Source organism: Amblyraja radiata, chromosome 22 (assembly GCF_010909765.2).
Source record: "Amblyraja radiata isolate CabotCenter1 chromosome 22, sAmbRad1.1.pri, whole genome shotgun sequence".
Classification (NCBI taxonomy): Eukaryota; Metazoa; Chordata; class Chondrichthyes; order Rajiformes; family Rajidae; genus Amblyraja; species Amblyraja radiata.
Window position 1 is genome coordinate 17,442,803 of NC_045977.1, and position 26,486 is coordinate 17,469,288.

At 43.1% G+C, this 26,486-nt stretch overlaps 1 protein-coding gene across 1 annotated transcript in view; it reads left to right on the forward strand.

Moving 5' to 3' along the window:
• Window positions 1-26,486, forward strand: part of cacna1h (calcium voltage-gated channel subunit alpha1 H) — a 167,904-nt gene that overhangs the window by 78,313 nt on the left and 63,105 nt on the right. Inside the window, exons 9-12 of the mRNA XM_033040491.1 lie at window positions 18,369-18,520; window positions 21,055-21,240; window positions 21,971-22,088; window positions 23,179-23,334. Coding sequence (XP_032896382.1) covers window positions 18,369-18,520; window positions 21,055-21,240; window positions 21,971-22,088; window positions 23,179-23,334 — 612 coding nt within the window. The remainder of the gene's footprint in view (window positions 1-18,368; window positions 18,521-21,054; window positions 21,241-21,970; window positions 22,089-23,178; window positions 23,335-26,486) is intronic.

Here is a 26,486-nt window from a genome sequence, read left to right on the forward strand (position 1 = left end):
TCACCCATTCCTTCTATCAGGAGATGCCCTGTCTCGCTGAGTTACACCAGCATTTTGTATCTATATTCATATAATGCATTCCTCAACCCTAATCTTCAGTTGTGATCGTTACACTAACAAAACATTGCCGTTCGATTTAGCTTAATGCTTTCATTAGTCAATAATCATTTACCTATGCTTAATCTTGGCAGTTTCCTCCAGAACTACTTCTGAAATGGAGTTTGCAGAAATTAAATTTGTATTCTAAATATAATATGGAAAATAAATCAATTATCCTCTGTGTTAATTATGATGAAGTTGTATATATAACTTTAAGGTTCCTCAAATAGCCTACGCCAATTTGCACAGCAACTGTAAATATAGCAATGTAGTGTTGAAGAAAGCTAGAAATATAGCAATAACTCTAAATATAACTTGCATCAGCATCAATGTGTTAATATGGTGAACAATCACTCCTCCCTGTTGTGGTTCATGATTTTAAAATCAGTTTCAAAACTGTTTTCATCACACCATGTAATTAATAATTATGAGGTTTATTTTTATATGTTAAGTTATTGTTTCAAAACCTTCCTTTCCATGGTCACCTGACCCAGTCAAACTTCGCGGTGAGTTGGTTGCTGCGCCACGGATTATGAGTTGTTTTCATTATTTGTTACATTCTTTATTCAGAATTTGTATGTCAGCATTCAATGATGAAAATTGATATAACTTGCAATTCTATTAACAGTTCAGAGTCGTACAGTCGCCTTTGGCCCATATCCTATCCACGTAACTGTCCATGTGTCTTTTAAAGAGCAAAGAAAGACTAGGAGTGACCAAATGCCTGGGAGAAGGAAGAGTTTTATATGGAATCTTTAAAGAGCGCTTTGCGGAGTTTGCTTTAGATTTTAGACATATGGTGCGGAAACAGACTCTTTGGCCCATCGAGCCCACGCCGATCGGCGATAACGTCTTTGGAATGTGCAAGGAAACTGAGCACCCTGAGAAAACCCATGCGGTCACAGGGAGGATGTCCAAACTCCGTACAGACAGCACACGTAGTCAAGATTAAACCCAGAACTCCGGCGCTGTAAGGCAGCAACTCTCCTGACCATGTGCCGCCCCAGTTAGGGACCATTAGCTGTCTGAACTATTTCAGAGGCTAATTTACACTCACCCAAATTTCCACGGATTTGGTGTCACATATAAAACAAACCATCATGATGGCAAATTTCATTCCTTCGTAATAGATGATGACATGGGTGGATTTTTATTGTATTCCATGATGGGATCTTAATAGACAAAGACACAGCCAGATTTTCCAAAATAAGGGAATTACTGTAGCCCATTTCCAGTGAATCCACCACTGCTTTGCCTGGATCCATTCCTTGGGAGAAAAGGTGCTCTTCTATCTACACAGTCACAATCCTGATGTTGATGTTTGGAAGTAGCTTGCATTGGTCATCCGGATTACCCCTTCCACATGTATAGCTAAAGCAGGCTGTAATTTAACCCCACTGGATATTTTCCTTTAAAAGACACCCACCCTCCCTTCTGAGCAACTTGTGGGAATCCACAGACTTTTCCAACTACAGTAAGTCAGTTTCAATGAGCAAAAACTCAGAGGCCAAGGCAAGAGTTTTTGGTCAAGAACCAAATTATCCGCTGTTTATGAACTGCCTTCAAAATCTTTCAAATGGACCTTTCAAAATTATGGAACTATTTACAAATGATGTCAAAATCTGAACATTTAAGCATCTGACATCAAAGGTAGCTTCCTCACAGTGCAAAGATGAAAAGAAAGCTTGAGGTCTGAATATGACTCATTGGTAGCCAGTGAGGATGAACCAATTATAAATAAAGCCAAGTATTAATGCTATGAATCTTCCCAAGGACCTTTAACTGCAGGACCTTTAACGTGGGTTTTCTCCGGGTGCTCCAGTTTCCTCCCACACTCCAAAGATGTACAAGTTTGTAGGATAATTGGATTTGGTAAATTGTCCCTAGTGTGTAGTATAGAGCTAGTGTATGGGTGATCGCTGGTTGGTGGTGACTTGGTGGGCCGAAAGGCCAGCCTCCATGCAGCATCTTTAAACTAAACTAAAAGCATTGGATAGTTAGATATAAAGTACATACATAACAACCATCAGTCTGAAGGGTCTCGACCTAAAACGTCACCTATTCCTTCGCTCCATAGATGCTGCCTCACCCGCTTTGTCTACCGGCACCTGCAGTTCTTTCTTAAACAACCATCTTAGTTTAGTCACCACAGTGGGACTATAGTGCATGATTGGGAGGAGTGTTATCTGATAATCTCTCCCTGGTCATTACGTTGTTATTGCATCAACTAAACCAACAGGAAGGAAAAGTTGTAGCTGATAAAAGTTAGCATAAAGCAAAAATATGTAGAATTTGAAACCATGAATCATGAAAACTCTAGAAATAAAATGCAGAAAGATATGCGGGCGGGACAGTGGCGCAGCGGTAGATTTGATGCCTTACGGCGCCAGAGACCCGGGTTCAAATCTAACAACAGGTGCTGTCTGTACGTTTACCCTGTGAACGCATGGGTTTTCTCCGGATGTTCCTACACTCTACAGATGTGCAGGTTTGTAAGTAAATTGGCTTCTGTAAATTGTCCCTCGTGTGTAGGATAGTGCTGATGTACGATCAGATCGCCGGTCAGCACGGGCTCGGTGGGCCGAAGGGCCTGTTTCCACACTGTAAATCTAGAACTCAAACTATGAAGAGAGAAATGGGAAATTAAAGTGCCACTTGAAAATAATCAGATGTTGTCGACGTTCAGGAAGGCATTTAAAAATAAATCAGAACAGAGTGAAGATTGCATGCAGAGTCTGCATTAAAATCAGTGTTAAGCCTCCTGACTCTCACAATTACATCAATGACATTTCCTCCCACTCTGTGGCCTATTAGGTCACCAATCTTCCCTCCCTGTGACTGCCTTCAGTTCTGGTGGTGCCTTCAGTTCTGGTGGTGCCTTCAGTTCTGGTGGTGTCTTCTTCCATACCAATGGTTCTGACATTTCTTCACAGAAAGATAAAATGAAAATAACGAGAAACATTGTGCGCGCTTTAAATCTGAGATAAGAACACAAAGTACAAGAAACACTCAGCAGGGTGAGCAGTCTCTGGGAAAAGAGTTTGTAAGTCACAGGAACAGAATTAGGCCATTTGGCCCATCTAGCTTACCCTCTCAACCCCATTCATAAGGCATATACAACACAGTGGCACAGTGGCCATATCACTGGCACACCAGAAACATGAGAACCACAATCAGGGTCTGGAGCAATCTTACACAACCTGGGTGACACAGTGGCACAGTGGTAGAGTTGCTGCCTTACAGCGCCAGAGACCCGGGTTTGATCCTGACCACGGGTGCTGTCGATACGGAGTTTGTACGTTTTCCCTGTCATCACGTGGGTTTTCTCCGGGTGCTCCGGTTTCCTCCCACACTCCAAAAACGTGCAGGTTTGTAGGTCAATTGGCTCTGTAAATTACCCCTGATGTGTTTGATAGAATAGAATGATCACCCATTCATTAGTTCTATCCTACACACCAGCGATCATTTACAGAAGCTAATTAACCGACAGTCCTGTGCATCTTTGGAATGTGGAAGGAAAAACGGAACACCCGGAGAAAACCCATGCAATCACTGGGAGAACGTACAAACTATGTACAGACAGCAACTGTAGTCAGGATTGAACCCGGGTCTTTGGTGCTGTGAGGCAGCAACTCTACCACTGTGCCACCCCAATATGGAATCCATTCGGGCAGAGGAGAATAGTACAACGTTGCATCATGTTCAGCATGGATGTTGGGGAGTGAAGGGCCTGTTCCAGTGCTGTCCTGGTCTGCATTCTGCTCTAAACCCATCATCTAAGCAGTTTTCTCTAAAATTATGCCTTTCATGTTTGGTCGCTGCTCAAGTCAATGGTCAAGTGTCAAAGAGTGTTGAATTGTCACATGTGTGAAAACAAAACAATGTGATTCTTACTTACTGCAGCATAGCAGGTCTGTAAACACAATACGCAATAGATAACATCATAAAACAAACAGTAAAAGGTTCAATAAATTAAAAAAAACAATATTAGTACAAAACAAAACAAAAGCCCCACCTTCCTAGTGCAACCAGGACAGTTCATCATTCGGAATTTAATTGGTGTTTGGTGTTCAATAGCCTGATTGTTGATGAGAAGAAGTTGCTCCTGAAGCTGGAGCTCACATTTTTCAGACTCCTATACCTTCTACCCCATGGCAGGAGTGAAATGAGACCGTGGCCAGGGTGGTGCGGGTCCTTGATGATGCTGGCTGCCTTTTTGAGGCAGTGCCTCTTATAGTTCCCCTCAATGGTGGGGAGGTGAGTACCCATGATGTACCACATTCATCCCTGGACGTTCGAGTTGGCGAACCAGGATGCCATTTGCTTGGTTAGTTGTGTGATGATAATAGTAGGAGTTATAGTGGAGCTAAAGATAAGTTCATAAGTTATAGGAACAGAATTAGGCCATACTGCCCTTCAGGTCTACTCTGTCATTCAATCATTCTCCATTCAATCGCGCCATCTCAACCCCGTTCTCCTGCTTTGAGGTAGGCCATTTACGACTGAGACGAGGAAAAACTTATTCGGCCAGAGAGTTGTGAATCTGTGGAATTCACTGCCACAGAAGGCAGTTGAGGCCAATTCACTGGATGTATTCAAGAGAGAGTTAGATATAGCTCTTAGGGCTAATGGAACCAAGGGATATGGGGAGAAAGCAGGAACAGGGTACTGATTCTTGGTGATCAGCCATGATCATATTGTATGGCAGTGCTGGCTCAAAGGGCCGAATGGCCTACTCCTGCACCTATTTTCTATGTTTCTATGTTTCTCCCCATTACCCCTGATAACTGTACAAATCAAGAACTTGTTAATCTCCGCCTTAAAATACCCAATGACTTGGCCTCAACAGCCTTAGGTGGCAATAAATTCCACAGATTCACCACCCTCTGACTAAAGAAATTCCTCCTCATCTCCTTTCTAAAGGTACGTCCTTTTATTCTGAGGCTATGGCCTCTGGTCCTCGACTATCCCACAGGTGGAAACATCCTCTCCATATCCACTCTAGTCAGGCATTTCACTATTCGGCAAGTTTCAATGAGGTCTCCCGCTCATGCTTCTAAACTCCAGCGAGTACAGGCCCAGGGCCGTCACACGCCCATCATATGTTAACCCAATCATTCCTGGGATCATTCTTGTAAACATTCTCTGGACCCTCCCCAACGCAGATTCCAAAGGTTTCTAACAAACCATGGAAGGTTTACCCCTGATCATTCACTGTTAAAATATCAATGAACTGTTGCCAAGTTTCAGTCCAGAAGTGGAGATTGTAGGGGTTGGGTGGTTTGGACAATAACTATTTCACTAAATGGATTGCAGAAGTCTATAATTAGCAATGGTTCAATCGATAGTGTTTGGGAACTGTAACTTGGTTACACATAACTACTTTTCCTCCCATGGGGTATTAATCAAGCTTTTAAAAAGATATCCACTTAAAAAGAAAGATGTCCTTGCTTCCAATTCTGTATATATTTGGACAGTAGAATTCCCTGGCCGCTATTAAAATATACACAAATGTTGCTGTGTGCTCTGGAGAGTTGAAGACTGTGAATAAACAAGGGTTTACACCAAATTTTCTTCATGCGTTGCATATGGTGACTGAAGTAACGGGTTGAATCTGAGATTAATTTTTTAGTAGCAATTCAAGACATGCCATCTGCTTCCCAAATTAATTATCTACAGTAACAACGGGAGGTAATTGTTTGTGTTGAAGCAATTTTGTTTTACAATGCCTCAATTTACACTTTGAAGGAGATTTTAGCTGTTTTCATTTTTTTCCAACTAAAATGACAAGCAGATCAAAGTGTTAATGCTCAACATTTTAGCATATTATAACATATTAAACATGTTAAATGCAATGAGTGTGAATGTATTAAACACACCAAGCAGCATTGTGATATTCGGGGTCAACCCAAAACTTCACCCATTCCTTCTCTCCAGAGATGCTGCCTGTCCCGTTGAGTTACTCCAGCTTTTTGTGTCTATTTTTAGTTTAGTTTAGTTCATCGTCGAGGCAGTGCACTCCCTCCCGGGTCTGCTTACCAGCCCTCCATCTGACTCCTTCCTCTCTGGGCGAGCGAGCCGGGCCTTGTCCGGTTCCTGGTCCTCGGCAAAATTAAAACAAATAAAAACACTGGAAAATACCCAACTAGTTCCGCAGCCTCTCTGTAGAAAGAAACAGAGTCACTGACCTTTCATTTACTGCAGAAAATGAAAATCCAAAACAGGGTGCGGCACGGTGGCGCAGTGGTAGAGATGCTGCCTCACAGCGCCAGAGACCCGGGTCCGATCTTGACCACGTGTGCTGTCTGTACAGAGTTTGTACGTTCTCCCTGTCACCTGTGCGGATTTCCTCCGGGAGCTCCGGTTTCCTCCCACACCCCAAAGCCGAACAGGTTTGTAGGCTAATTGTAAATGGTAAAAATTGTAGATTGTCCCTAGTGTGTAGGATAGTGTTAGTGTGCGGCGATCGCTGGTTCCTGTTTCCGCGCTGTATGTCTAAATTAAACTAAACTAAAAATGCCGAAAATAATCAACTGGTCAAGCAGCATCGGTGGATGTCAATCGCAACTTGTTTCTATCACCAGGGATGCTGCCTGAGCCGCTGAGTACTTTTGGCTATTTTTTTCTGCTTCTATTGGACAGATAATTTTTTGCAGAAGTATAACGCTGTAGGACAGAAAAGTAGTCCAAACATCAAATCAAGCAGTTTGAGTTTTCTTCCTGGTTCCTTCCTGGTTATTGTTTTATAGAATAATGCCAGCAGGGTATTGAAGGGGGTTACTAAAGTATAACAGTTTTCAGACATTGAATTAATGTATATTGGGTTGAATGACATGATTGTTAGGAACACTCTGGGTTACTAATTCACTTCTGTCACATGCAAAGTGCAGGAGCCCCTCCTGGGATATTTCCCTCACTGACATTTCTCGAGCTTATTTTTTACACAATAAAAATGAGAAATAATCTCTACAGAATATTAAAAACTCAGACTTTAAATAGGAAGGCTGATAGTAATTGTTACTCCTTCAAGTTTAACTTTAGACTCCAGAATTTAGAGATGCAGTGTGGAAATAGGTCTTTTGGCCCGCCCAGTCCCCGTTGACCAGCGATCACCCTGTACACCAGCACTATCCTATGCACTAGGGACAATTTACAATTTACAGAAGCCAATTGACCGACAAGCCCGCATATCTTTGGAGTGTTGGTGGAAACTGGAGCAGCCCAGAGAAAAGCCACACGGTCACAGGGAGAAGGTACAAACTCCATACAGCCAGCACCCGTGGTCAGGATTGAACTCAGGACTCTGGCACTGTAAAGGGCCTGTCCCACTTGGCGATTTTTTTTCGGCGACTGCCGGCATCATTGACTGACGTATAACGCCAGCGAAAAATTTGCGGTGTGATGCGGCCGTGACGCGTCGTGATGACGTATGGCGCGCGGCGCTTTTTCAAGTGTCGCAACATTTTTTTGTTGCCGCTGGATTTTGAAATTTGCAAAATCTTTCGCCGACACTGATAGGGTTAGTGTGGCAATAAATAGTGTGGCAACTTAGGGTTGTGTGGCAATAAATTCTATCAATCAATTCTATCACATGACACCGGCAGTCGCCGAAAAAATTGCCAAGTGGGACAGGCCCTTAAGGCAGCAACTCCACCACTGCGCCGCCCCAATGTATGCTAAATGTGCATATACTCTGGAAGGCTGCAAATTCATTGAATGCTTTAGAGCTGAGAGATACAGCATTGTAACAGGCCCTTCAACCCACCATGTTCATGCTGGCCATCGATCACCACTTTCACAACAGGGGCAATTTACAGAGGCCGATTAACCTACAAACCCATCGATGTCTGAGATGTAGGAGGCAACCGGAGCACATAGTAATGGGGAGAATGTGAAAACTCCACACAGACAGCACCCGAGGTCTGTGCTGTGAGGCAGCAACTCGACCAGCTGTGTTACTGTGCCACTCACCACTGTTACCTTGTAATTACTTTTTTTGGTTTTCTGTTTAATTTTGGTGCACGACAACAGTTTTCTTTATGCTCTCAACTAGTATGATTATTATGAACATCTAATCATGAAGCTAACTTCACTCATTGTTGCCGCCTTGTGGCAATTATTTATCATTAGTCTGGACCTGAGTTACTGGTCTTATTATTGTATCTAGTTCCATGAACATGTAAGTTATGCCTCACCAGCAATGAAACATTTATTGTATAAAGTAATTGCGTTAAATGTTAAACATTATTGCCATCATAAACGTCTGTGGTTTATTACACAATATTTTTTAATAGGCTTTTTCAAAAGCCTTCTCTTCCATTAGAACAGCTCAATGCTGTTACAGGAATATGTTCCACAGGGATTTTGGAGGAAGCACAAACCATTGATGGCCCCTTTCCCCACACCTTTCATATTTTGCTTTGTCGTATAGTTCATACTTCATTATTTCTCGTATCATAACGTTAACTAATTCAAATAATTCAGAATTTAACTAAGACTTGTTAAAACACAGAACACAGAACACAGAATGCAGTGCAGTGCAAGAACAGGCCCTTCGGCCCACAAAGTCTGTGCTGAACATGTTGCCAAGACCACATCTTAGCTGTTAAAGTGATACTTGTATTGAAATGTTTGCATTCCATATTTGTATGGGATGAGATACAAAAATAATTTAATTATATCTTACGTGTAAACGATTGGAAATGGATTGAGTAAAAATGAATGGTGAGGTGATGTATGTGGTGGGACCTTTAAAGATGGTTAATCCATGTGTGTGAGAACATTAATATCCTTCCAGGGACCAGACAGTCTTTCCAGATGAGGCAGAGGTTTACTGGCACCTCCTCTAGCCTCATCTACTGTATCCATTGTTGTTGGTGTGGACTCCTATATATCGGTGACAAGACTCGGTAATCATTTCGTTGAGCACCCATGCTCAGTCCGCTTTGGCCTACACGATCCTCCGGTTGCCAATCATTTTAACTCCTCTTCCCATTCCCATACTGACCTTTCTGTCCTGGGCCCCCTCCACTGTCAGAGTGAGGCCCAGTGCAAATTGGAGGAACAGCACCTCATATTTTGCTCGGGCAGCTTACACCCCAGCGGCATGAATATTGATTTCCCTAATTTCAAGTAACTCCTACATTACCTCTCTCTCCCTACCCTAGTCAACCTGCTAGTTCCACTGTTCGTTTCCCTTCGTTATCACCTCCTCCACAGCCAACAATGGACAATTGTGGGCTCTTTGGTCATCGGTGCCGGCTCTGCCTTGTTCTGTACCTTTTCATACCTCTAGTTTCCCTCTCCCCTGGCTCTCAGTCTGAAGAAGGTCTCAACCCGAAACCTCACCAATTCCTTCTATCCAGAGATGCTACCTGACCTGCAGAGTTACATATTTTGTCCATAGGCATTTTGTGCCAACCTTCAATGTATGAAGGCTCTGCATTCCAATATTATACCTATGACATGAAATAAACAACATGATATGACATACAATATTATACATATGACCATTTGGCCCAACAAATGTGTGCTAGTGCTCAGAATAATCCCATTCCCCACATATCTCGCTGTAACCTCTTCTCTCTCACAAGCCCATCAACTCTAACCTGATTCTCCTGCCCCCCAACCTCTACTTCCATTTCCCCTGATTCTGTGTCTAAAGAAGGGTCTCGACCCAAAACGTCTCCTATTCCTTTTCCCCGGAGATGCTGCCTGACCCACTGAGTTATCCAGCATTTTGTGTTTATCTTGAGTGTGTGGTGTTTCATTTTGGGAACTCAAGCCAGGGTAGATACTTCAAAGTGAACGTGTAGGCATCCTGCAAGTGTTGTAGAGCAGAGGGATCTCAGAGTATTAGTACATGGTTCTCTGAAACCGGTGTCACAGTTAGATGGGATGTGAAGGAGGATTTTTGAATGCTGGCCTTCATCAGTCAGGGAACTGAGTACAGAAGTTAGGATGATAGTCACAAAAAGCTAGAGTAACTCAGCGGGACAGGCAGCATCTCTGGAGAGAAAGAATGGGTGACGTTTACGGTTGAGACCCTTCTTCAGGCTGCAAGTCAGGGGGAGAGGGAGTCTAGAGATTTGGAGGGTTAAGGTGTGAAAATGATAGATCAAAGTAGACGATGGTAAGAAAATGTAGAATGGTTCATTGTTAGCTGCGGGAAATATGAAAAAGAGGCATACAATCTGCAAAATTAATCAGAAGGATAATGAAACTAGTTGGAGAACTAGGGTGGGGGAAGGATGGAGAGAGAGCAAAAACAAGGGTTATTTGAAGTTAGAGAAGATATATTCATACCACTGTTATGTCATCCAACTTTGTCAATCACTCTATACACACTGGGGCAATGAATTAACCTACAATCCCATATGTGTAGGAAGGAACTGCAGATGCTGGTTTATACCAAAGATAGACACAAATTGCTGGTGTAACTCAGCGGGTCAGGCAGCATCTCTGAAGAAAAGGAATAGGTTGAGATTTGAGTTGGAACCCTTCTTTAAACAGTCTGAAGAAGGGTTCTGACCCAATTCGTCACGTATTTTTTTTCTCTAGAGATGCTGCCTGACCCGCTGAGTTACACCAGCGTTTTGTGTCTAACCTGTACGCCAACACGTCTTTGTAATTTGGGAGGGGCCCGGAGAAAAACCACGGGATCGCAGGGAAAATGTACGAACTCCACACAGACAGTTACCGAGGTCAGGATTGAAAAAGGGTGTCTGCCGCTGCGAGGCAGTGCCTCTACTGGCTGCGCCACTGTGCCCTTCTTAAGGGTGCAGCAAGCATTTCTGGATGCGATCTGAAGACTGGTGCAGAGACACATTGTTGAAATAGTTTAGAAAACGTTTCTGTGGATTTCAGCAACATTTGTTGTTAACCGGTTGTCAATAAAGTAGATAGTCTGTTTTATGAGGAATAAAGTGACCTTTTAAATCTTGCACAGGGTCTAGTTCACCCTTTACCAATTTTGGTCACAGCTTCTTGTGCCTGTTGAAATAATGATATAATAATGAATAAATCTGCAAGTCCCTGCATTAACATTATTATATATTTCTCTGCAATTCAAAAGACAGTAAGACCCATCCGGTGTTATCTGCAGTTTGCAAAAATACAGCCATAACATTTCAAATACTCGGTTTTGATGAGATGATTTAACAGTTTGTTTTAGCCCAGGCTGGGTTTTTTTCATGTGATAAATCTGTGCTCTTTGACTTTTGAGTTTTTCAGCATGTGCTTATACAGTGTGTGCTGCAGGCTTGGCTGATTAGCTGTGATTAGTACTTTTACTGTGATTTAGAACAGACGTTATTTGGAATTTCTTCCTTTGGTGATTAAAAGTCAGCCCACCCCTTCTCCACAAACCCAAGCAGAAGTAATGTTGTTTCTCGGCTTAGCATTCTGCTGCTTATCGATACATTGACAATTGCCAGTTACAACATGCTCACTGCTGAAAGAAGCCACAAAGTACTGGAGTAACACAGCGGGTCAGGCAGCATCTCTGGAGAACATGGATAGGTTACGTTTCGGGTTAGGACCATTACGGGACTGAAGAAGGGTCCTGGCCCAAAATGTCACCCCTATCCACGTTCTTCAGAGGCGCTGCCTGACCATTTTGAGTCGCCACAGCACATTTTGTCTTCTTTTATATACCAGCATCTGTAGTTTCTTATTTCTTATTTCTACATCAGTACGCATGAACTTTGAAGTATGGGTGAGAGTTTTGGTCATTATGTTAGTTCATAAGTTCAAAAAGCTCCAGGAGCAGAATTAGGCCATTCGGCCCATCAAGTCTGCTCCACCATTCAATCATAGCTATCTAACTTCCCCTCTTAACCCCATTCTCCTGCCTTCTCCCCATAACCCCTGACACCCTTACCATACCTGCCAACTAGTCCGATTTTATCGTATTTGTTCCGATTTTTAAGTTAAAAAAGTGTGAGAAATCGGAACAGTACGATTTTGAAATGACGGGGGAAAAAAATGGATTTTTCCGTATTTTGTACGGAAATGCGATAAGAATACGGATGTATGATGTTGCGTTGTTAAATACAGATTTTTTTAAAGTCCGTATTTAACAACGCAAAATCGACCATAGATAATCGTAACAACGAGTCTCTCTCACTCCCTCTCTCTCACCTTCTCGCCTCGGCATTCCCGGAGTGGGGGGGGGGGGAGGGGGGGGGGCGTGGGCCATGGGGGTTGGGGAGGTTGTAGGTTAATTCTGTGAGTTGTCCCTAATGTAGCTGCCAAAGCCTGCTAGTCTCCAACTTGCTAACCTCACTCCTTTTCCCATTCCCACATCAACCTTCCTGTCCTGGGCCTCCTCCATTGCCAGAGTGAGGCCACGTGCAAACTGGAGGAACGCACCTCATATTTCGCTTGGCCAGCTTACAACCCAATGGTATGAACGTTGATGTCTCTAATTTCAAGTAATTCCTGCATTCCCTCCACTCTCTCTCCCCCACCCCCCCACCATAGTCGTCCTTCCTGTTCCACCGGTCACATTCTTGTATCACTCTCATTAGCACACCTCCCCCAGCCAACAATGGGCCATGATGGCCTCCACCCTTCCTGAGAACATCTGTTGCCGGCCTGGGTTTGTTCTGGCCTTTTCTCGCCTCCAGTTTATGTCCTCCCCCCACCCTTCTCAAACCTCTTTTCAGTCTGAGAAGGGTTCCGACCCGAAACATTATCTACTCCTTTTCTCCAGAGATGCTGCCTGACCCGCTGAGTTACTCCAGCACTTTACTCCAGCGGTGTAAACTTGCATCTGCAGTTCCTTCCTATCACCAGGATTTTTCATGTCCCCATCTCTCTTTTCCAGCTTTCTTCCCCCAACCACCATCGGTCTGAAAAATAGTCCTGACCCAAACTTGACCTCTCTCCATTCCATCTACAGATGCTGCCTGGCCCGCTTTGTTCCTCCAGCACTTTGTCTTTTGCTCAAGATTCCAACATCTGCTGTTTCATGCATTGTCTTTTACCTATTGTGTGATTTAGCATAATGCAAAGTTGCAGACGTCCCACACCGTATAATTATATTTGAACAATTTGAAGACTAGTTCTTGTTTTGTATTACTGGCTGTGCCCCCATAAATTCTGATTAAAATTGCTTAACATTCCCTGAACAATCCTTAACAGGGAGCTTCAGAATTTTAAATAAAGCATTGCTTTATTCTTCCTTTATTGCTTTGTGCTAATGAATATTAACAAAGGCTATTCTAACAGTCAAAGCTTTCAAATACCCTGCAGTATTTATATTTCCCACAGATGAAGGCTATTATTGTAATTGTCAAATCTTGATTTTATTTTAATTATAACACAATATCTACTCGGGCAGTCTTGTGATGATGCCTGCTAAATAACTCGAAGTGATAACAGTTAGTGATCAGATTCATTGTAAAATTAATTTAATGCAAACGTATTCAACATCCAGAATTGTTTCCCTCTGTGAAGGTGAATTTTCTTAGAGGATTATTGCCTTTTATCTCACACACTTTAAAGAGATCCAAAATCCATTTCTGAAAGAACAAAGGTATGGCATATCATTAAAGTTGATCAGCTTGAGAAGTATATAGTTTCATAAAAATGAGTACATTGGCATTCAGTACTGATACAATGCATTATTGCTCTGTTGTCTAAAGAGGGAATACATTACTGTATATTATTTTTAATTAGCTGGCAACTTACAACCATGTTACATACAAATTAATTTCATCCTTGCAATAACTATCATTCTATGAACCACAATTCTCTGCACGGCGTGAGTCTTCATTGTGTTTTGAAATTGTTTTAAAGCAAATGTTTTTTTTACTGAAGACAGACACAAAATGCCGGAGTAACTCATCGGGTCAGGCAGTGTCCTAGAGAATTCAGTCTGAAGAAGGGTTCCGACCTGAAACGTCGGAGATGCTGCCTGACCCGCTGAGTTTCTCCAAGCATTTTGCATCTATATCTTTGGTATAAACCAGCATCTACTGTTCCTTCCTACATAAATGCCTTTTACTGCTACATTGGTGACAACATGTACACTCTGCCAAGTAGAGGGAGGTTGTGTTCGGAGATGGGGATACAGGAAGCAGCGAGCAGGAATAAATAGACTAGCCTATGAACTTTGAGGATGTTTTTAGACGGAATAGAGGTGTCAAAGATTATGGGGAGAAAGCAGGAGTATGGGGTTGGGAGGGAAAAATTGATCAGCCATGATTGTGCGGGGGAGCAGACTTGATCGGCCGAATGGCCTAATTCTGTTCCTATGTCGTATGTCTTATGGTCGTACGGAAATTCTCACTCATCCTGGTTTAGTTAAGTTCAGTTTAGAGATACAGCGAGGAAACAGGCCCTTCGGCCCAACGAGTCGACACTGACCAGTGATCCCCATACACTAGCACTACCCTACACAGTAGAGACAATTTACAGTGTTTACTGAAGCCAATTAACCTATAAACTCTGTAAACAATAAAAAATAAAGGGGGAATAAACAGTGTTTATATAGTGCAGGTCAAATAACTTTGTCCAATCCAAGTAATACAAAGTCTATAATAGTTTGGTGCTGTGGTAGGGTTGTGATCAGGGTTTTAGTTTAGTTTTTAGCTTACCGTGCCGGCCAGCGATCACCTGTACTCTTGTTCTATCCTACACATTAGGGACAATTTACAGAAGCCAATTAACCTATAAACCTGCACGTCTTTAGAATGTGGGAAGAAACTAGTGCACCCAGAGGAAACTCACAAAGTCCCAGGGAGAACGGACAAATTCCTTTCTGACAGCACCCATAGTCAGGATTGAACCCGGATCTCGGCAACTCTGCCACTACGCCACTGTGCCTCCTGGTTTATGTAGGATGGCTCGAGTCGAGAAGCTGTTATTGAACCTGGAGAGTGTGGATCTTATGTTCCTGCTTGTCGCAATGAGAAGAGGGCATACCTAGTGCGGTGAAAGTCTTTGGTGATGCTTGCTGCATTCTTGAGGCAGTGCTTCTTGTAGATCCATTTGTTAGGGGGAGATCCATACCTGCGATGGACCAGGACATTATGAGAAGGCGGAGGAAATGTATACTCGGGAATTTAAGCAGCCTGGACTGGCACATTATGTTGTAGGAAGCAACTGCAGATGCTGGTTTAAACCAAAGATAGACACAAAATGCTGGAGTAACTCAGAGGGGCAGGCGTCACCCGAGGTCAGGATCGAACCTGGGTCTCTGGTGCTGAGAGGCAGCAGCTTTACCACTGTGCCACCCACTGTTCAATGTTACTCCTGTATTCCTGCTTCACTTTGTGAATTTGTATTAATTTAAATAGTCAATCACTAATCAATTGCTTGTTCAACAAATGAGTCTCGTATTGAGTTCACCAATTTCAGGTCAGATGTTAGCTGCAAGTTTAATTAATATTGGCAATCTGCATTTGCTTAGTTGATGGAAAGATCAATGAGAAGCAGAAAATCAACCCAGGGATTTCATGAATAAACCTGTGAAGAATGTAACCAATTCTCCAAAAGATTTCAGTATGTCCGAGAACTGTAAAGCCCCCTTTAATCTACAACCAATTGTGCAATATGCGAGGATGGTGCCAAGATTTCAGGGCCTGAGTTATAGGGAGGGTTTGGGCAGGCTAGGACTTTGTTCCTTGGAGAGCAGGAGGATGAGGAGTGACCGTACAGAGGTGCACAAAATTCTGAGAATAGAGAGTAGATGCACTGTGTTTTTTACCCAGAGAAGGGAAATCAAAAATCAGAGAACCTAGGTTTAAGGTGAAAGGGGAAAGATTTTATAGGAACCTGAGGGTTATATTTTGTCACACAGACAGAGGTGGGTACATAGAATGAGCTGCCAGAGGAGGTAGTTGAGGTCAGTACTATAACAACATTTAAAATACATTTGGCAGTTACATGGATAGGAAAGGTTTAGAGCACAGGAGGAAATGGGGTGATTTTATAGAGGTGTACAAAATCAGGAGAGGAATAGTTTCTTGCCCGGAGTAAGGGAATCGAGAACCAGAGGACATGGGTTTAAGGTGAGGGGGCATAGATTTAATAGGAACCTGAGTGGTAACTTTTTTTGCACAAAGGGCAGTGGGTGTATGGAACAAGCTGCCAGAGGAGGTAGTTGAAGCAGGTACCATTGCAACCTTTAAGAAACATTTAGACAGGTTCATGTTTAGGACAGGTTTAGAGGAATATGGGCCAAACGCAGGCAAGTAGGACTAGCGTAGATGGGGCAGCTTAGTCAGCATGGGCAAGTTGGCCGAAGGGACTGTTTCCGTGCCATATGACTATAAATATTTACACCAACAACATTCCTGTCTGTTCCTTTGGCATTCATCACAAGCTCTCTCTTCGACTGAACATTGCGTTAACTGCACAGCCCTTGTTTATCACTTTGAGTGGCTAATTGTCAAAGGAATTGTTCCATTTTTAGGATTCAAAATTATAGGCTGTAACTAACAAGTACCTGGAGCGAAAATGAGACTCGCTCATAACTTCCGCACCAGAGGACATTAATAAACTGTGGAGTTGTGCTGTGTAGTTGGTGACGATGCCATATTCAGCAGCTAACGTGGCCTCTTATAGACTATTTTAAATGAAGGTTTCTGGAGCAAGCATCCACTTTAATGGAGAGGCTCCACTTTATCACCTGACGGACTGTTTCTAATGTGCAAGATATACTTGTGTGCCACTGATTTCCCCACTGCTGTTCAGAACAAAATCATGTAATTGCAAAACTATCAATTACTTTGTTTATCCATTGGGGTAAAATGGTAGAAAGAAGGAACTGCAGATGCTGGTTTACACCAACGATAGACACAAAGTGCTGGAGTAACTCAGCAGGTCAGGCAGCATCTCTGGAGAACAAGATGAGTGATGTTTCAGGTGGGGACCCTTCTTCAGACTTTCACCCCCTACTTTAAGTCTGAAGAAGGGTCCTGTCCCGAAATGTCACACATCCATCCTTTTTCTCCCGAGATGCTGCCTGGCCCACCGAGTTACTCCAGTACTTTGTGTTGATCTTTGGGATAAAATGGTACTCTAGCGACACAAAGGTGCAGCTGCTGTCTCACAACGCCAGAGACCCCGATCCTGACCTTGGGTGCTGTCTGGGTGGAGTTTGCATGTTCTTACTGTGGCCTCGTGGGTTTCCTCCGGGTGCTCCGGTTTCCTGCCACATCGCAAAGAAGTGCAGGTTTGTAGGTGATTTGGCGTATGTAAAATTGCCCATATTATGTAGGGAGTGGATGAGAAAGTGGGATAACGGAAAACTATCAAGAATGGGTGATCGATGGTCGGTATGACGAAGGACCTGGTTCCATGCTGTATCATTAAATAACAAAAAAAACTTCATCCTTTGGAGTATTGTTCTAGAAATATGGGTCTAAAATATGGGGCTTGCGACATACCCCCAAAAATGGTGCTTTACAAATAAAAATTGGGCCAATGTAGAAAAGAATAATTTGGTGTTCATTTCCTGTTGTCTTCACCTAGAAACTGCATAAAATTGAATTCAAAGATAGATACAAAATGCTGGAGTAACTCAGTGATGTTTCAGGTCGGGACCCTTCTTCAGACGAAGAGTCTCTGGAGAACATGGATAGGCGACGTTTTGGCTCATGACCTTTCTTCAGACTTTTCAGACTCACATTCATATATTGGTTTTAATAAACTACTAGTAAAAGAGGTTCTGAAATGCAGCCATAAGGGAGACATTATCTGATAATTTACTGATAATGAAACCTTTAGAAATTAGGAAGCAATGGAAGGCAACAACTGGAAATAAAACATAATTATTTCACGTAAAGACAACCAGTGCTGGAGTAGCTCAGCATCTCTGGGGAACATGATAGGTGACGTTTCAGATCAGGACCCTTCTTCAGAAAGGATCCTCACACGAAATGTCGTCTGAGTGTGCCAACCTATAGGCTCCTGACCCAAAATGCCACCTAGTCTGAAGAAGGGTCCCTTCCTGAAAGTCGCCTATTCATGTTCTCCAGAGATGCTGCCTGACATACTGAGTTACTGCAGCACTTTGTGTTCTTTTGTGCATCAACCATCATCTACAGATCTTTGTTTCTACTAAATAACCCACTGATTCCTTTCTGATATACAGTATATTACATTAAAATTGTCTAGCGCCATAGTACTAGGTGAGATCACTCCAGTCTATGTGAAGGATGATATTGTTACAAGTGGGCAATAATAATTTGCAATTTTGTAACTCAATACAATCCTCTTATTGAGTGTTAAATGAAATGTTTCAACTTCTCTTCTAGCCTGAGGAGCTGACCAATGCTTTGGAGATCAGCAACATTGTGTTCACCAGCATGTTTGCACTGGAAATGATCCTCAAACTTCTCGCCTTTGGTCTTTTTGGTTACATTAAGAACCCGTACAACATCTTTGATGGGATTGTCGTCATTATCAGGTAGATTTGCACGGTCTTTTGTTCACCCTCTCACTGTTTTTTTGGAATGCAACAACACACGAGTGGCATTGTGGCGCAGCGGTATAGTTGCTGCCTCACAACGCCAGAGACCCTGGTTCAATCCTGACCTCGGGTGCTGTCTGTACACTGTTTGTACGTTCTCCCTGTGACCACGTGGGTTTCCTCCGAGTGCTCCAGTTTCCTCGCGCACTCCAAAGACGTGCAGATTTGTAGGTTGGTTGGTTTCTGTAAATTGTACATTGCCCCTAGTGTGTAGGGAATGGATGCAATAAGTGGGATAAAGTAGAACTAGTGTTAACCAACGTAAACAGATGGTTGGCTTGGACTCAGTGGGCCAAAGGATTAGTTTCCATGTTTAGTTTAGTTTAGAGATACACCGCAGGAACAGGCCCTTCTGCCCACTGAGTCCACTCCGACCAGCGATCCGCGCACACTAACACACTCCTACACACACTAGGGACAATTTACACATACACCAAGCCAATTAACCGACAAACCTTTAGGTCTTTGGAATGTGGGAGGAAACCGAAGATCTCAGAGAAAACCCACGCTGTCACGGGGAGAATGTACAAACTCCATACAGACAGCGCCCGTCGTCGGGATCGAACCTGGGTCTTTGGCGTTTCACCACCGTGCCAACGTTGTACCTCTAAACTCTAAGCACCAACCTCTTCCATTTATATAGCAACTTTCGTGAAAGATAGGATGGCCCGTGACATTTCACATTTCACAGCCACAGAAAAGGGATATTAGGACAGGTGTTGAAAGCTTGGTCAAAGAGGTTTTAAGGAGCATCTCTCCCATAAGATGGGAGAAGGAAGCAGCTAGATTTAGAGAGGAGAAATCAAGAGTTTTGACCTTGTCAACTGAAGGCACAAATACCAGTGGTAGAGGAAGGAGCTGCAGATGCTAGTTTACACGAAGGATATATGCAAAATGCTAGATTAACGGCGGATCTGGAGAAAAGATGACATTTTGGGTCAAGACCCTTCTTCAGACAGAGTCAGGGGAGAGGGAAACCAGAGGTATGAACAGGTACATTAACTTGGGTATGAGCTGGGTGTTGCTAAATGACCACACTATCATTCAGCTGGATCTCAGCTGAAATGTATCTTTATTGCACTTACCTTAATGACGAGCAAAAACTGTAATATGACCCTCAGCTGAAGATGACCAGGCCTTTAGTTAGGTCAGATCTGGCGTTCTGACGAAGCTCGAAGGACCTGTTTTCACGCTGTATGGCCCTGTGACTATGACTATTCCTTAAAAATTACCCTTTCCTGCAATTACTATTCCTTTACACACTCCAACCTCAAGAAATGCAAAATTATTCCACAAATCCCCCAGGTGAACACAAAGAGTCAACTTACCAGCCTTGAGCTATTAAACTGACATTGAAACAAAACACAGTGCTGGAGGAACCCAGCGGATCTCGCAGCATCTGTGGAGGGAATTGACCGGTGACGTTTCTGGTCAGAACTGATTGCACTAGAGGGAGAAAGCTGGAAAATTGAGGTGGGAGTGGGATAAAGTCTAGTAGGTGATAGGTGGACACAGGCTTAGAGTTTATACTTCAGAGATACAGCGTAGAAACATACCCTTCGGCGCACCGAGTTCGCACCAACCAATGGTCACCCATACACTAGTTTGTTCCATCTTGTTTTCGTGTCCATCTTGTTACAAATGTTGACCTCAAGGTCATCGTCCGTCCTGAAAAGGACGCAAGCTCCGGCGACAATCAGTGGGACGCATCACTTGTCGCAATAGATGATGGTGGTGGCAGAATTAGCTCAGGATACTTCCAGTTTCCAGTCCTGCGATGTGGATGCTACTGCAATGGGGCCAGTTCTATCCTACACAATAGGGACAATTTGCAGATGCCAATTAATCTACAAACCTGTACGTAAGAGGGAAATGAGGACGTGTGGATGGGAGATGAATGTACAAAGGAATGGAAAGGAAGACTTTGGTTAAACAAGTGTTTCGTAGAACAAAAGAACACAAAGTGCTGGAGTAACTCAGCGGGTCAAGTAGCATCGCTGGAAGACATGTAAAGGCGATGTTTCAGGTCGACTTAGAATATAGAACATAGAAGAGTACAGCACAAGAATGGGCTCTTCGTCCCACACTGTTTGTGCCGAACATCATGCCTAGTTAACCTGATCTCATCTGCCCGTACATGATCCATATCCCTCAATTCCCTGCACCAACTAGTGCCTATCTAAAAGCCTCTTAAACACCACTATTGTACCTGCCACCACCACATCCCCTGACAAGGGATGGGACTTTTCTTCACACTTCCAAATGTCTGGTGTAGGGTGCTGATCTGAAACGTCCCTATCTATGTCCTCCAAAGATACCGCCTGGCCTGCTGAGTTACTCCAGCACTTTGTATTTTGCTGAAGATTCCAGCATCTGCAGTTCCTTGTTTCTCCAAGTCTTTCATAGAGACAGGTCTCACCGCCCATTCTCAATGTAAATGCGAATAAAGATGATTTTTTTGTTATTAATAGCATTTGGGAAATTATCGGCCAGTCTGATGGTGGCCTCTCAGTGCTGAGAACCTTTAGGCTCCTCCGGGTTCTGAAGCTGGTCCGGTTCCTACCAGCCCTGAGACGTCAGCTGGTGGTCCTAATGAAGACTATGGACAACGTGGCAACATTCTGCATGCTGCTCATGCTGTTTATATTTATCTTCAGGTGAGCTCGGACACTCATTTGAGTGCCAATTCAAGTCAAGAGTGTTTTATTGTCATATGTGCCAGATAGAACAATGACATTCTTACCTGCAACAGCAGCACCACAGAATATGTAAACATAGCATTCGGCATGAAGTATGATTTATTTAATACAGCTAATTTTGTCCTACTTGCTGTACTGCTGGCAAGGCATCAGAGAGGAAGAAGCAGCTTTATAGGACTTTGGTTCGGCAGTATTAGGGGCATTGCGTGCATTCCTGGCCACCCCATCCCAGGAAGGATGTGAAGGCTTTAGAGAGGGTGCAGCAGGGGTTTTCCAGAATGCTGTCTGGGTTAGAAGATATTAGCTGTAAGGGGACTTTGGATTGTTTTCTCTGGAACGTCAGAGGTTGAGGGGAGACCTGATAGAAGTGGAGGTTTAAGGTGAGGGGGAAAATATTTAATAGGAACTTAAAGGGTAACTTTTTTACACAAAGGGTGGTAGATGTATGGAATGAGCTGTGGGAGGAGGTAGTTGAGGCAGGTACTAGTGCAATGTTTAAGAAACATTTAGATCGGTACATGGATAGGATGTGTTTAGAGGGATATGGACCAAATGCAGGCAGGTGGGACGAGTGGGGCATGTTGGTCGGCGTGGGCAAGTTGGGCCAAATGGTCTGTTTCCACACTGTATGACTCCATGACTAAACCAAAATAAACGAATGTAAAGGCTATTCTCCTTTGACACACAGTATTCTGGGCATGCACCTTTTTGGATGTAAATTCAGCTTGAAGACTGAGACTGGAGACACTATTCCCGACAGGAAGAACTTTGATTCATTGCTGTGGGCAATTGTCACTGTGTTTCAGGTGAGACTACCTCAGAAGCTTGCAAGACAGAATTGCTCTATCATGAGTAATGGATTGAATTTAGATATGTTTAAATATACTACCTTCTTGTGATAAATCAAGACGGATATTTGTAAAGGTGCTATCTATTTGTGATAAATTTGCAATCAATTGTTGGGCAGCACGGAGGCACAGCTGGTGGAAGATTTACTACCTCACAGTGCCAGAGACCCGGGTTCAATCCTGACTTCGGGGCTCGGGTGCTGTCTGTGTGGAGTTTGCACGTTCTCCCTGTGACCGTGTGGGTTTCCGATTTCCGGGTACTCCGGTTTCTTTAGATTTTAGTTTAAAGATGTTAGACTTTAGAGACACAGCACGGAAACAGGCCCATCGGGTCCGCGCCGACCAGCGATCACCCCGTACACTAGCACTATCCTACACACTAGGGACAATTTACAATTTAACTGAAGCCAATTAACTACAAACCAGCACATATTTGGAGTGTGGGAGGAAACCAGAGCACCCGGAGAAAACCCATACAGTCCCAGGGAGAACGAATAAACTCCGCATAGACAGCATCCGTAGTTCTTCCCACGTTCCAAATACATGCGGGTTTTTAGATTGCTTGGCTCTCTGTAAATTGCCCCTAGTGTGTAGGGAATTGATGCAAAAGTGGGATAACATAGAACTGGTGCGAACATGTGATCATTGGTCGGCATGGACTCGGAGGGCTGAAGGGCCTGTTTCCATGCTGTATCTCTAAACTCGATGAAGCAATTTTTCCAGTTTGTTGTGTTGCCATTACTTACTCAGAGCAGCTACTCATAGAAAACATAGAAAATAGGTGCAGGAGGAGGCCATTTGGCCCTTCGAGCCAGCACCGCAAGTGTTGTTTACTCGTTTATCTTTAATTATTTAATCTAATTTTGTTATAGTGTCATTTTGTGTCGTTCTATTGTTAACGATACATATGTATACATGTGATGTATATGTAGCAGTGCCTGACTGTAATATTCACCCAGTGCTACTGCGTGTTGTGCTGGCTATCCAGAATAGGAATACTGAGATATCTCAGACAACTCAATGGTAATGTTAATATCTCTGTCCTCAGATCCTTACACAGGAAGATTGGAATGTGGTCCTGTATAACGGAATGGCTTCCACATCACCCTGGGCTGCCCTCTACTTTGTGGCATTAATGACCTTTGGCAACTATGTGCTGTTCAACTTGCTGGTTGCTATCCTAGTGGAAGGGTTCCAAGCAGAGGTAGGTTGTTTAGTAGACTTCATCTTTAGACTTTAGAGATACTGTGTGGAAACGGGCCCTTCGGTCCACCGAGCCAGCGCCGACCAGTGATCACCCCATCCACTAGCACTCTCCTATACGTTTTGTACAACTTACAATTTCTTTACTGAAGGCAATTAGTAAGATTAAACGAGAACTTACCAGTTTGAAGTTTGATCTGTATTTTATGAGGAGGAACGTTGAGGGAATACGTGAAGAACCCGCTTCCAACGCATGCGTGTCATTCTTCAAAGCAGCGGTGTGAGGTCACAGAAACTATAATGACCTAACATAGTAAGATTATCAAAGAGATACCAGTTTTGATATGATCATAGGAGGGTGGGAGCGGAGGGCACATATTCCCTCAACGTTCCTCCTCATAAAATACAGATCAAACTTCAAACTGGTAAGTTCTCGTTTAATCTTACTATTTTACTTCGGAGTCACGTGAGTGACTACGTGAAGATTTCAAAGCTCTGTGACCTCATGCCGTGGAACGAGTCCATGCTTTGGGTATTGGGAGAGAGTATCATTAGCAATTTTAGACACACTTATACAAAGACTTGTGTGATATAACGAGAAAATAAATTTATTAATTGAAATCATAGCCCTGTAACCCTTCGGGCAAATTATAATATTGAACGTAAAATGCTTTCCGAAAATGATGATGGCTCCAAAACTGGTTTATTATAAAACCTTTGGAAAGTCCTTTCGGATGACCATCCTGCTATTCTGAGGATTTGGTCCGTGGGTACCTCCAGAATTTTTGCTGCGGATGTTGCTGCAGCCCTGGTGGAATGAGATTTAAAAACATTAGTGTCTATTCCTGCCATCTTTAGGACACATTTGAGCCACCTTGAGATAGTTTGGGTCGTGACCCTTTTGTGCGGTTTCTTGTAAGAAATTAACAGAGCCATTTCCTGCCCTCGAATGCTCTTAGTATATTCCATGTATAATTGGATATGTCTTGCTATACACAGACGTTTGTCAAATGGATATGCCATAAATTCAATCACTTGACCCGATGAGCCTGGTCTGTTTTGTTTTATTAACTCATGTATGACAAACACCAGTTTCTCGGGTGAGATGATCAAGGAGTCCAGGCTCAGTTTGCTTAATGACTGGACTCGTTGTGCAGAAACTAACGCCATGAGCATAACCATCTTCATGGTCAGTTTCTGAAGTGATAATGCTGTTTATGGGCGACCAGCTCCTCAGCATGTTCAAAACGACACCCACATTCCAAATTTTGGAGTACCTGGTTTTAGGGGGATTTGCATTGAATATGCCCCTCATAAGTTTTGTTACCAGGGGGTGCGTTCCCACCGTGTGCCGCTCCGTTCCTTGTGATAGGTAATTGGAGAGTGCACTTCTGGCACTATTGATGGCACTGTAGCCCAATCGTTTGTCATAATGGAGGTTTGTTAAGAATTCCAATACGGCCGGAATGTTCTTGGCTCTTTGGTCGAGGTTGTTGTCAAAGCAGTATATGCCCCATTTCTTGATGTGTCCGAGGTACTGCTTCCGTGTTGACAGTCTTTGTGCGGATGTGATGAGATTCATCGTCCTGTCTGACAGCCCCATGCCGTGTAGTGGGTCTTTCAGACTCTACAAATCAACAGTCTTATGGCATGGGTGACTGCCCCCCAGTTACTGGATGAATTAATAAATTCGGGCTATGTCCAATAATGGAACATGGTTCTAACACCATCCCCTGTATGACCGAATACCACGGTTGAGTAGGCCAATCGGGTACTATGATAATCCCAGATGCCGAATATTGTTGAATTTTCCTTAGTACCCGGTTGATGAGGCAGAATGGGGGGAAAGCATAAAAAACGCCATTTCCCCCAATGCAGTGAGAAAGCATCTGTAGCTTCTGCCCCAGGGTCTGGTTTCCAGGAGACATACCTTGGTAATTGGTGATTCAACCTGGACGCAAAGATATCAATATCTGGTCTACCATATTTTGCTGTAATTTCAGCAAATACATTTTTATTTAACATCCATTCCGTGTTTTCATTAAATTTGCGTGACCTGGTGTCTGCCACTGAATTTAGCTTACCTGGTAGGTATGTTGCCGATATCCAAATGTTTCTTTGGATACACCATTTTGTAATACCATAGACGGGTTGTCCATAATGATGGGGTTGGAGCAATACCTAATGCTATGTTCCCACCACTGTAGTTCAATTATAGCTTCCGTAGGCAGCTCCATAGGTCTATCAAAATGACCTTTGTTAAATTTGAGTGCTCTAATTTTTGCTCTTTGCAAATTTTGATAATGTAATGGCCCAAAATGTGTGGCCGGGAATGTAGCCACAATCTTACCAATTATCCGGCCTACCCTCTAATGGAGGGTCTGTTGTTGTTTAAGAAGCTCGCTGCAATCCTCCTGTAGGGCTGCGGCTTTATCTATTGGTAAAGTTACTAATATATTGACCGTGTTAATGGTGAATCCTAGATAATCCATATTAGTTTCTGGTATCAATTTACACTTAACTACCGTCTGTGTTCCCCTCTGATGGGTACTGTATAGTATGCATCTTTTAAGTCAATGCTTGTCATATAGAAACCAGCTGATACTAATTCTTTAGCAGTGATAAAGGTATCCATCTTAAAATGAACATATTGAACGAATGTGTTTAGGGTTGAAAGGTCAATGATAATCCTGCAACCCCCATCTTTTTTATTTTTAATAATATGTTTGATACAAATTTTAATTGTTCATGAGTAGTATGCTCAATCACACCTTTTGTATACAATCGTTGTAGCTCCATGTGGGCTTTAGATTGTTCGGTTTTTATAAGGACGAAATGCCTTTCTGGTGTATGTTGTACTGGAGGTTTATTGGAATGAGTAAATTCTATCAGATAACCCTGAATACTGCTTAGAATATACGAGTGTAGTGATTTTACACCATTCATAACTGTCGTATTGCAACCTCCCACCCCCCCGTCGTGGGTCCCTTTTTTACAAAAGAACCCCACCCACGTACCTCCATGGTTACTGGTGGTTGTATTATTTTCTTGGTTTTTTGAAAAAGGGGGGTTCTGTTTTTATTGATTGTGTTCGAGGTTGTACTGGAGGTTGATGCTTCCGCATCTTCCAGGGTGGCCGTCCCTGGCCATACC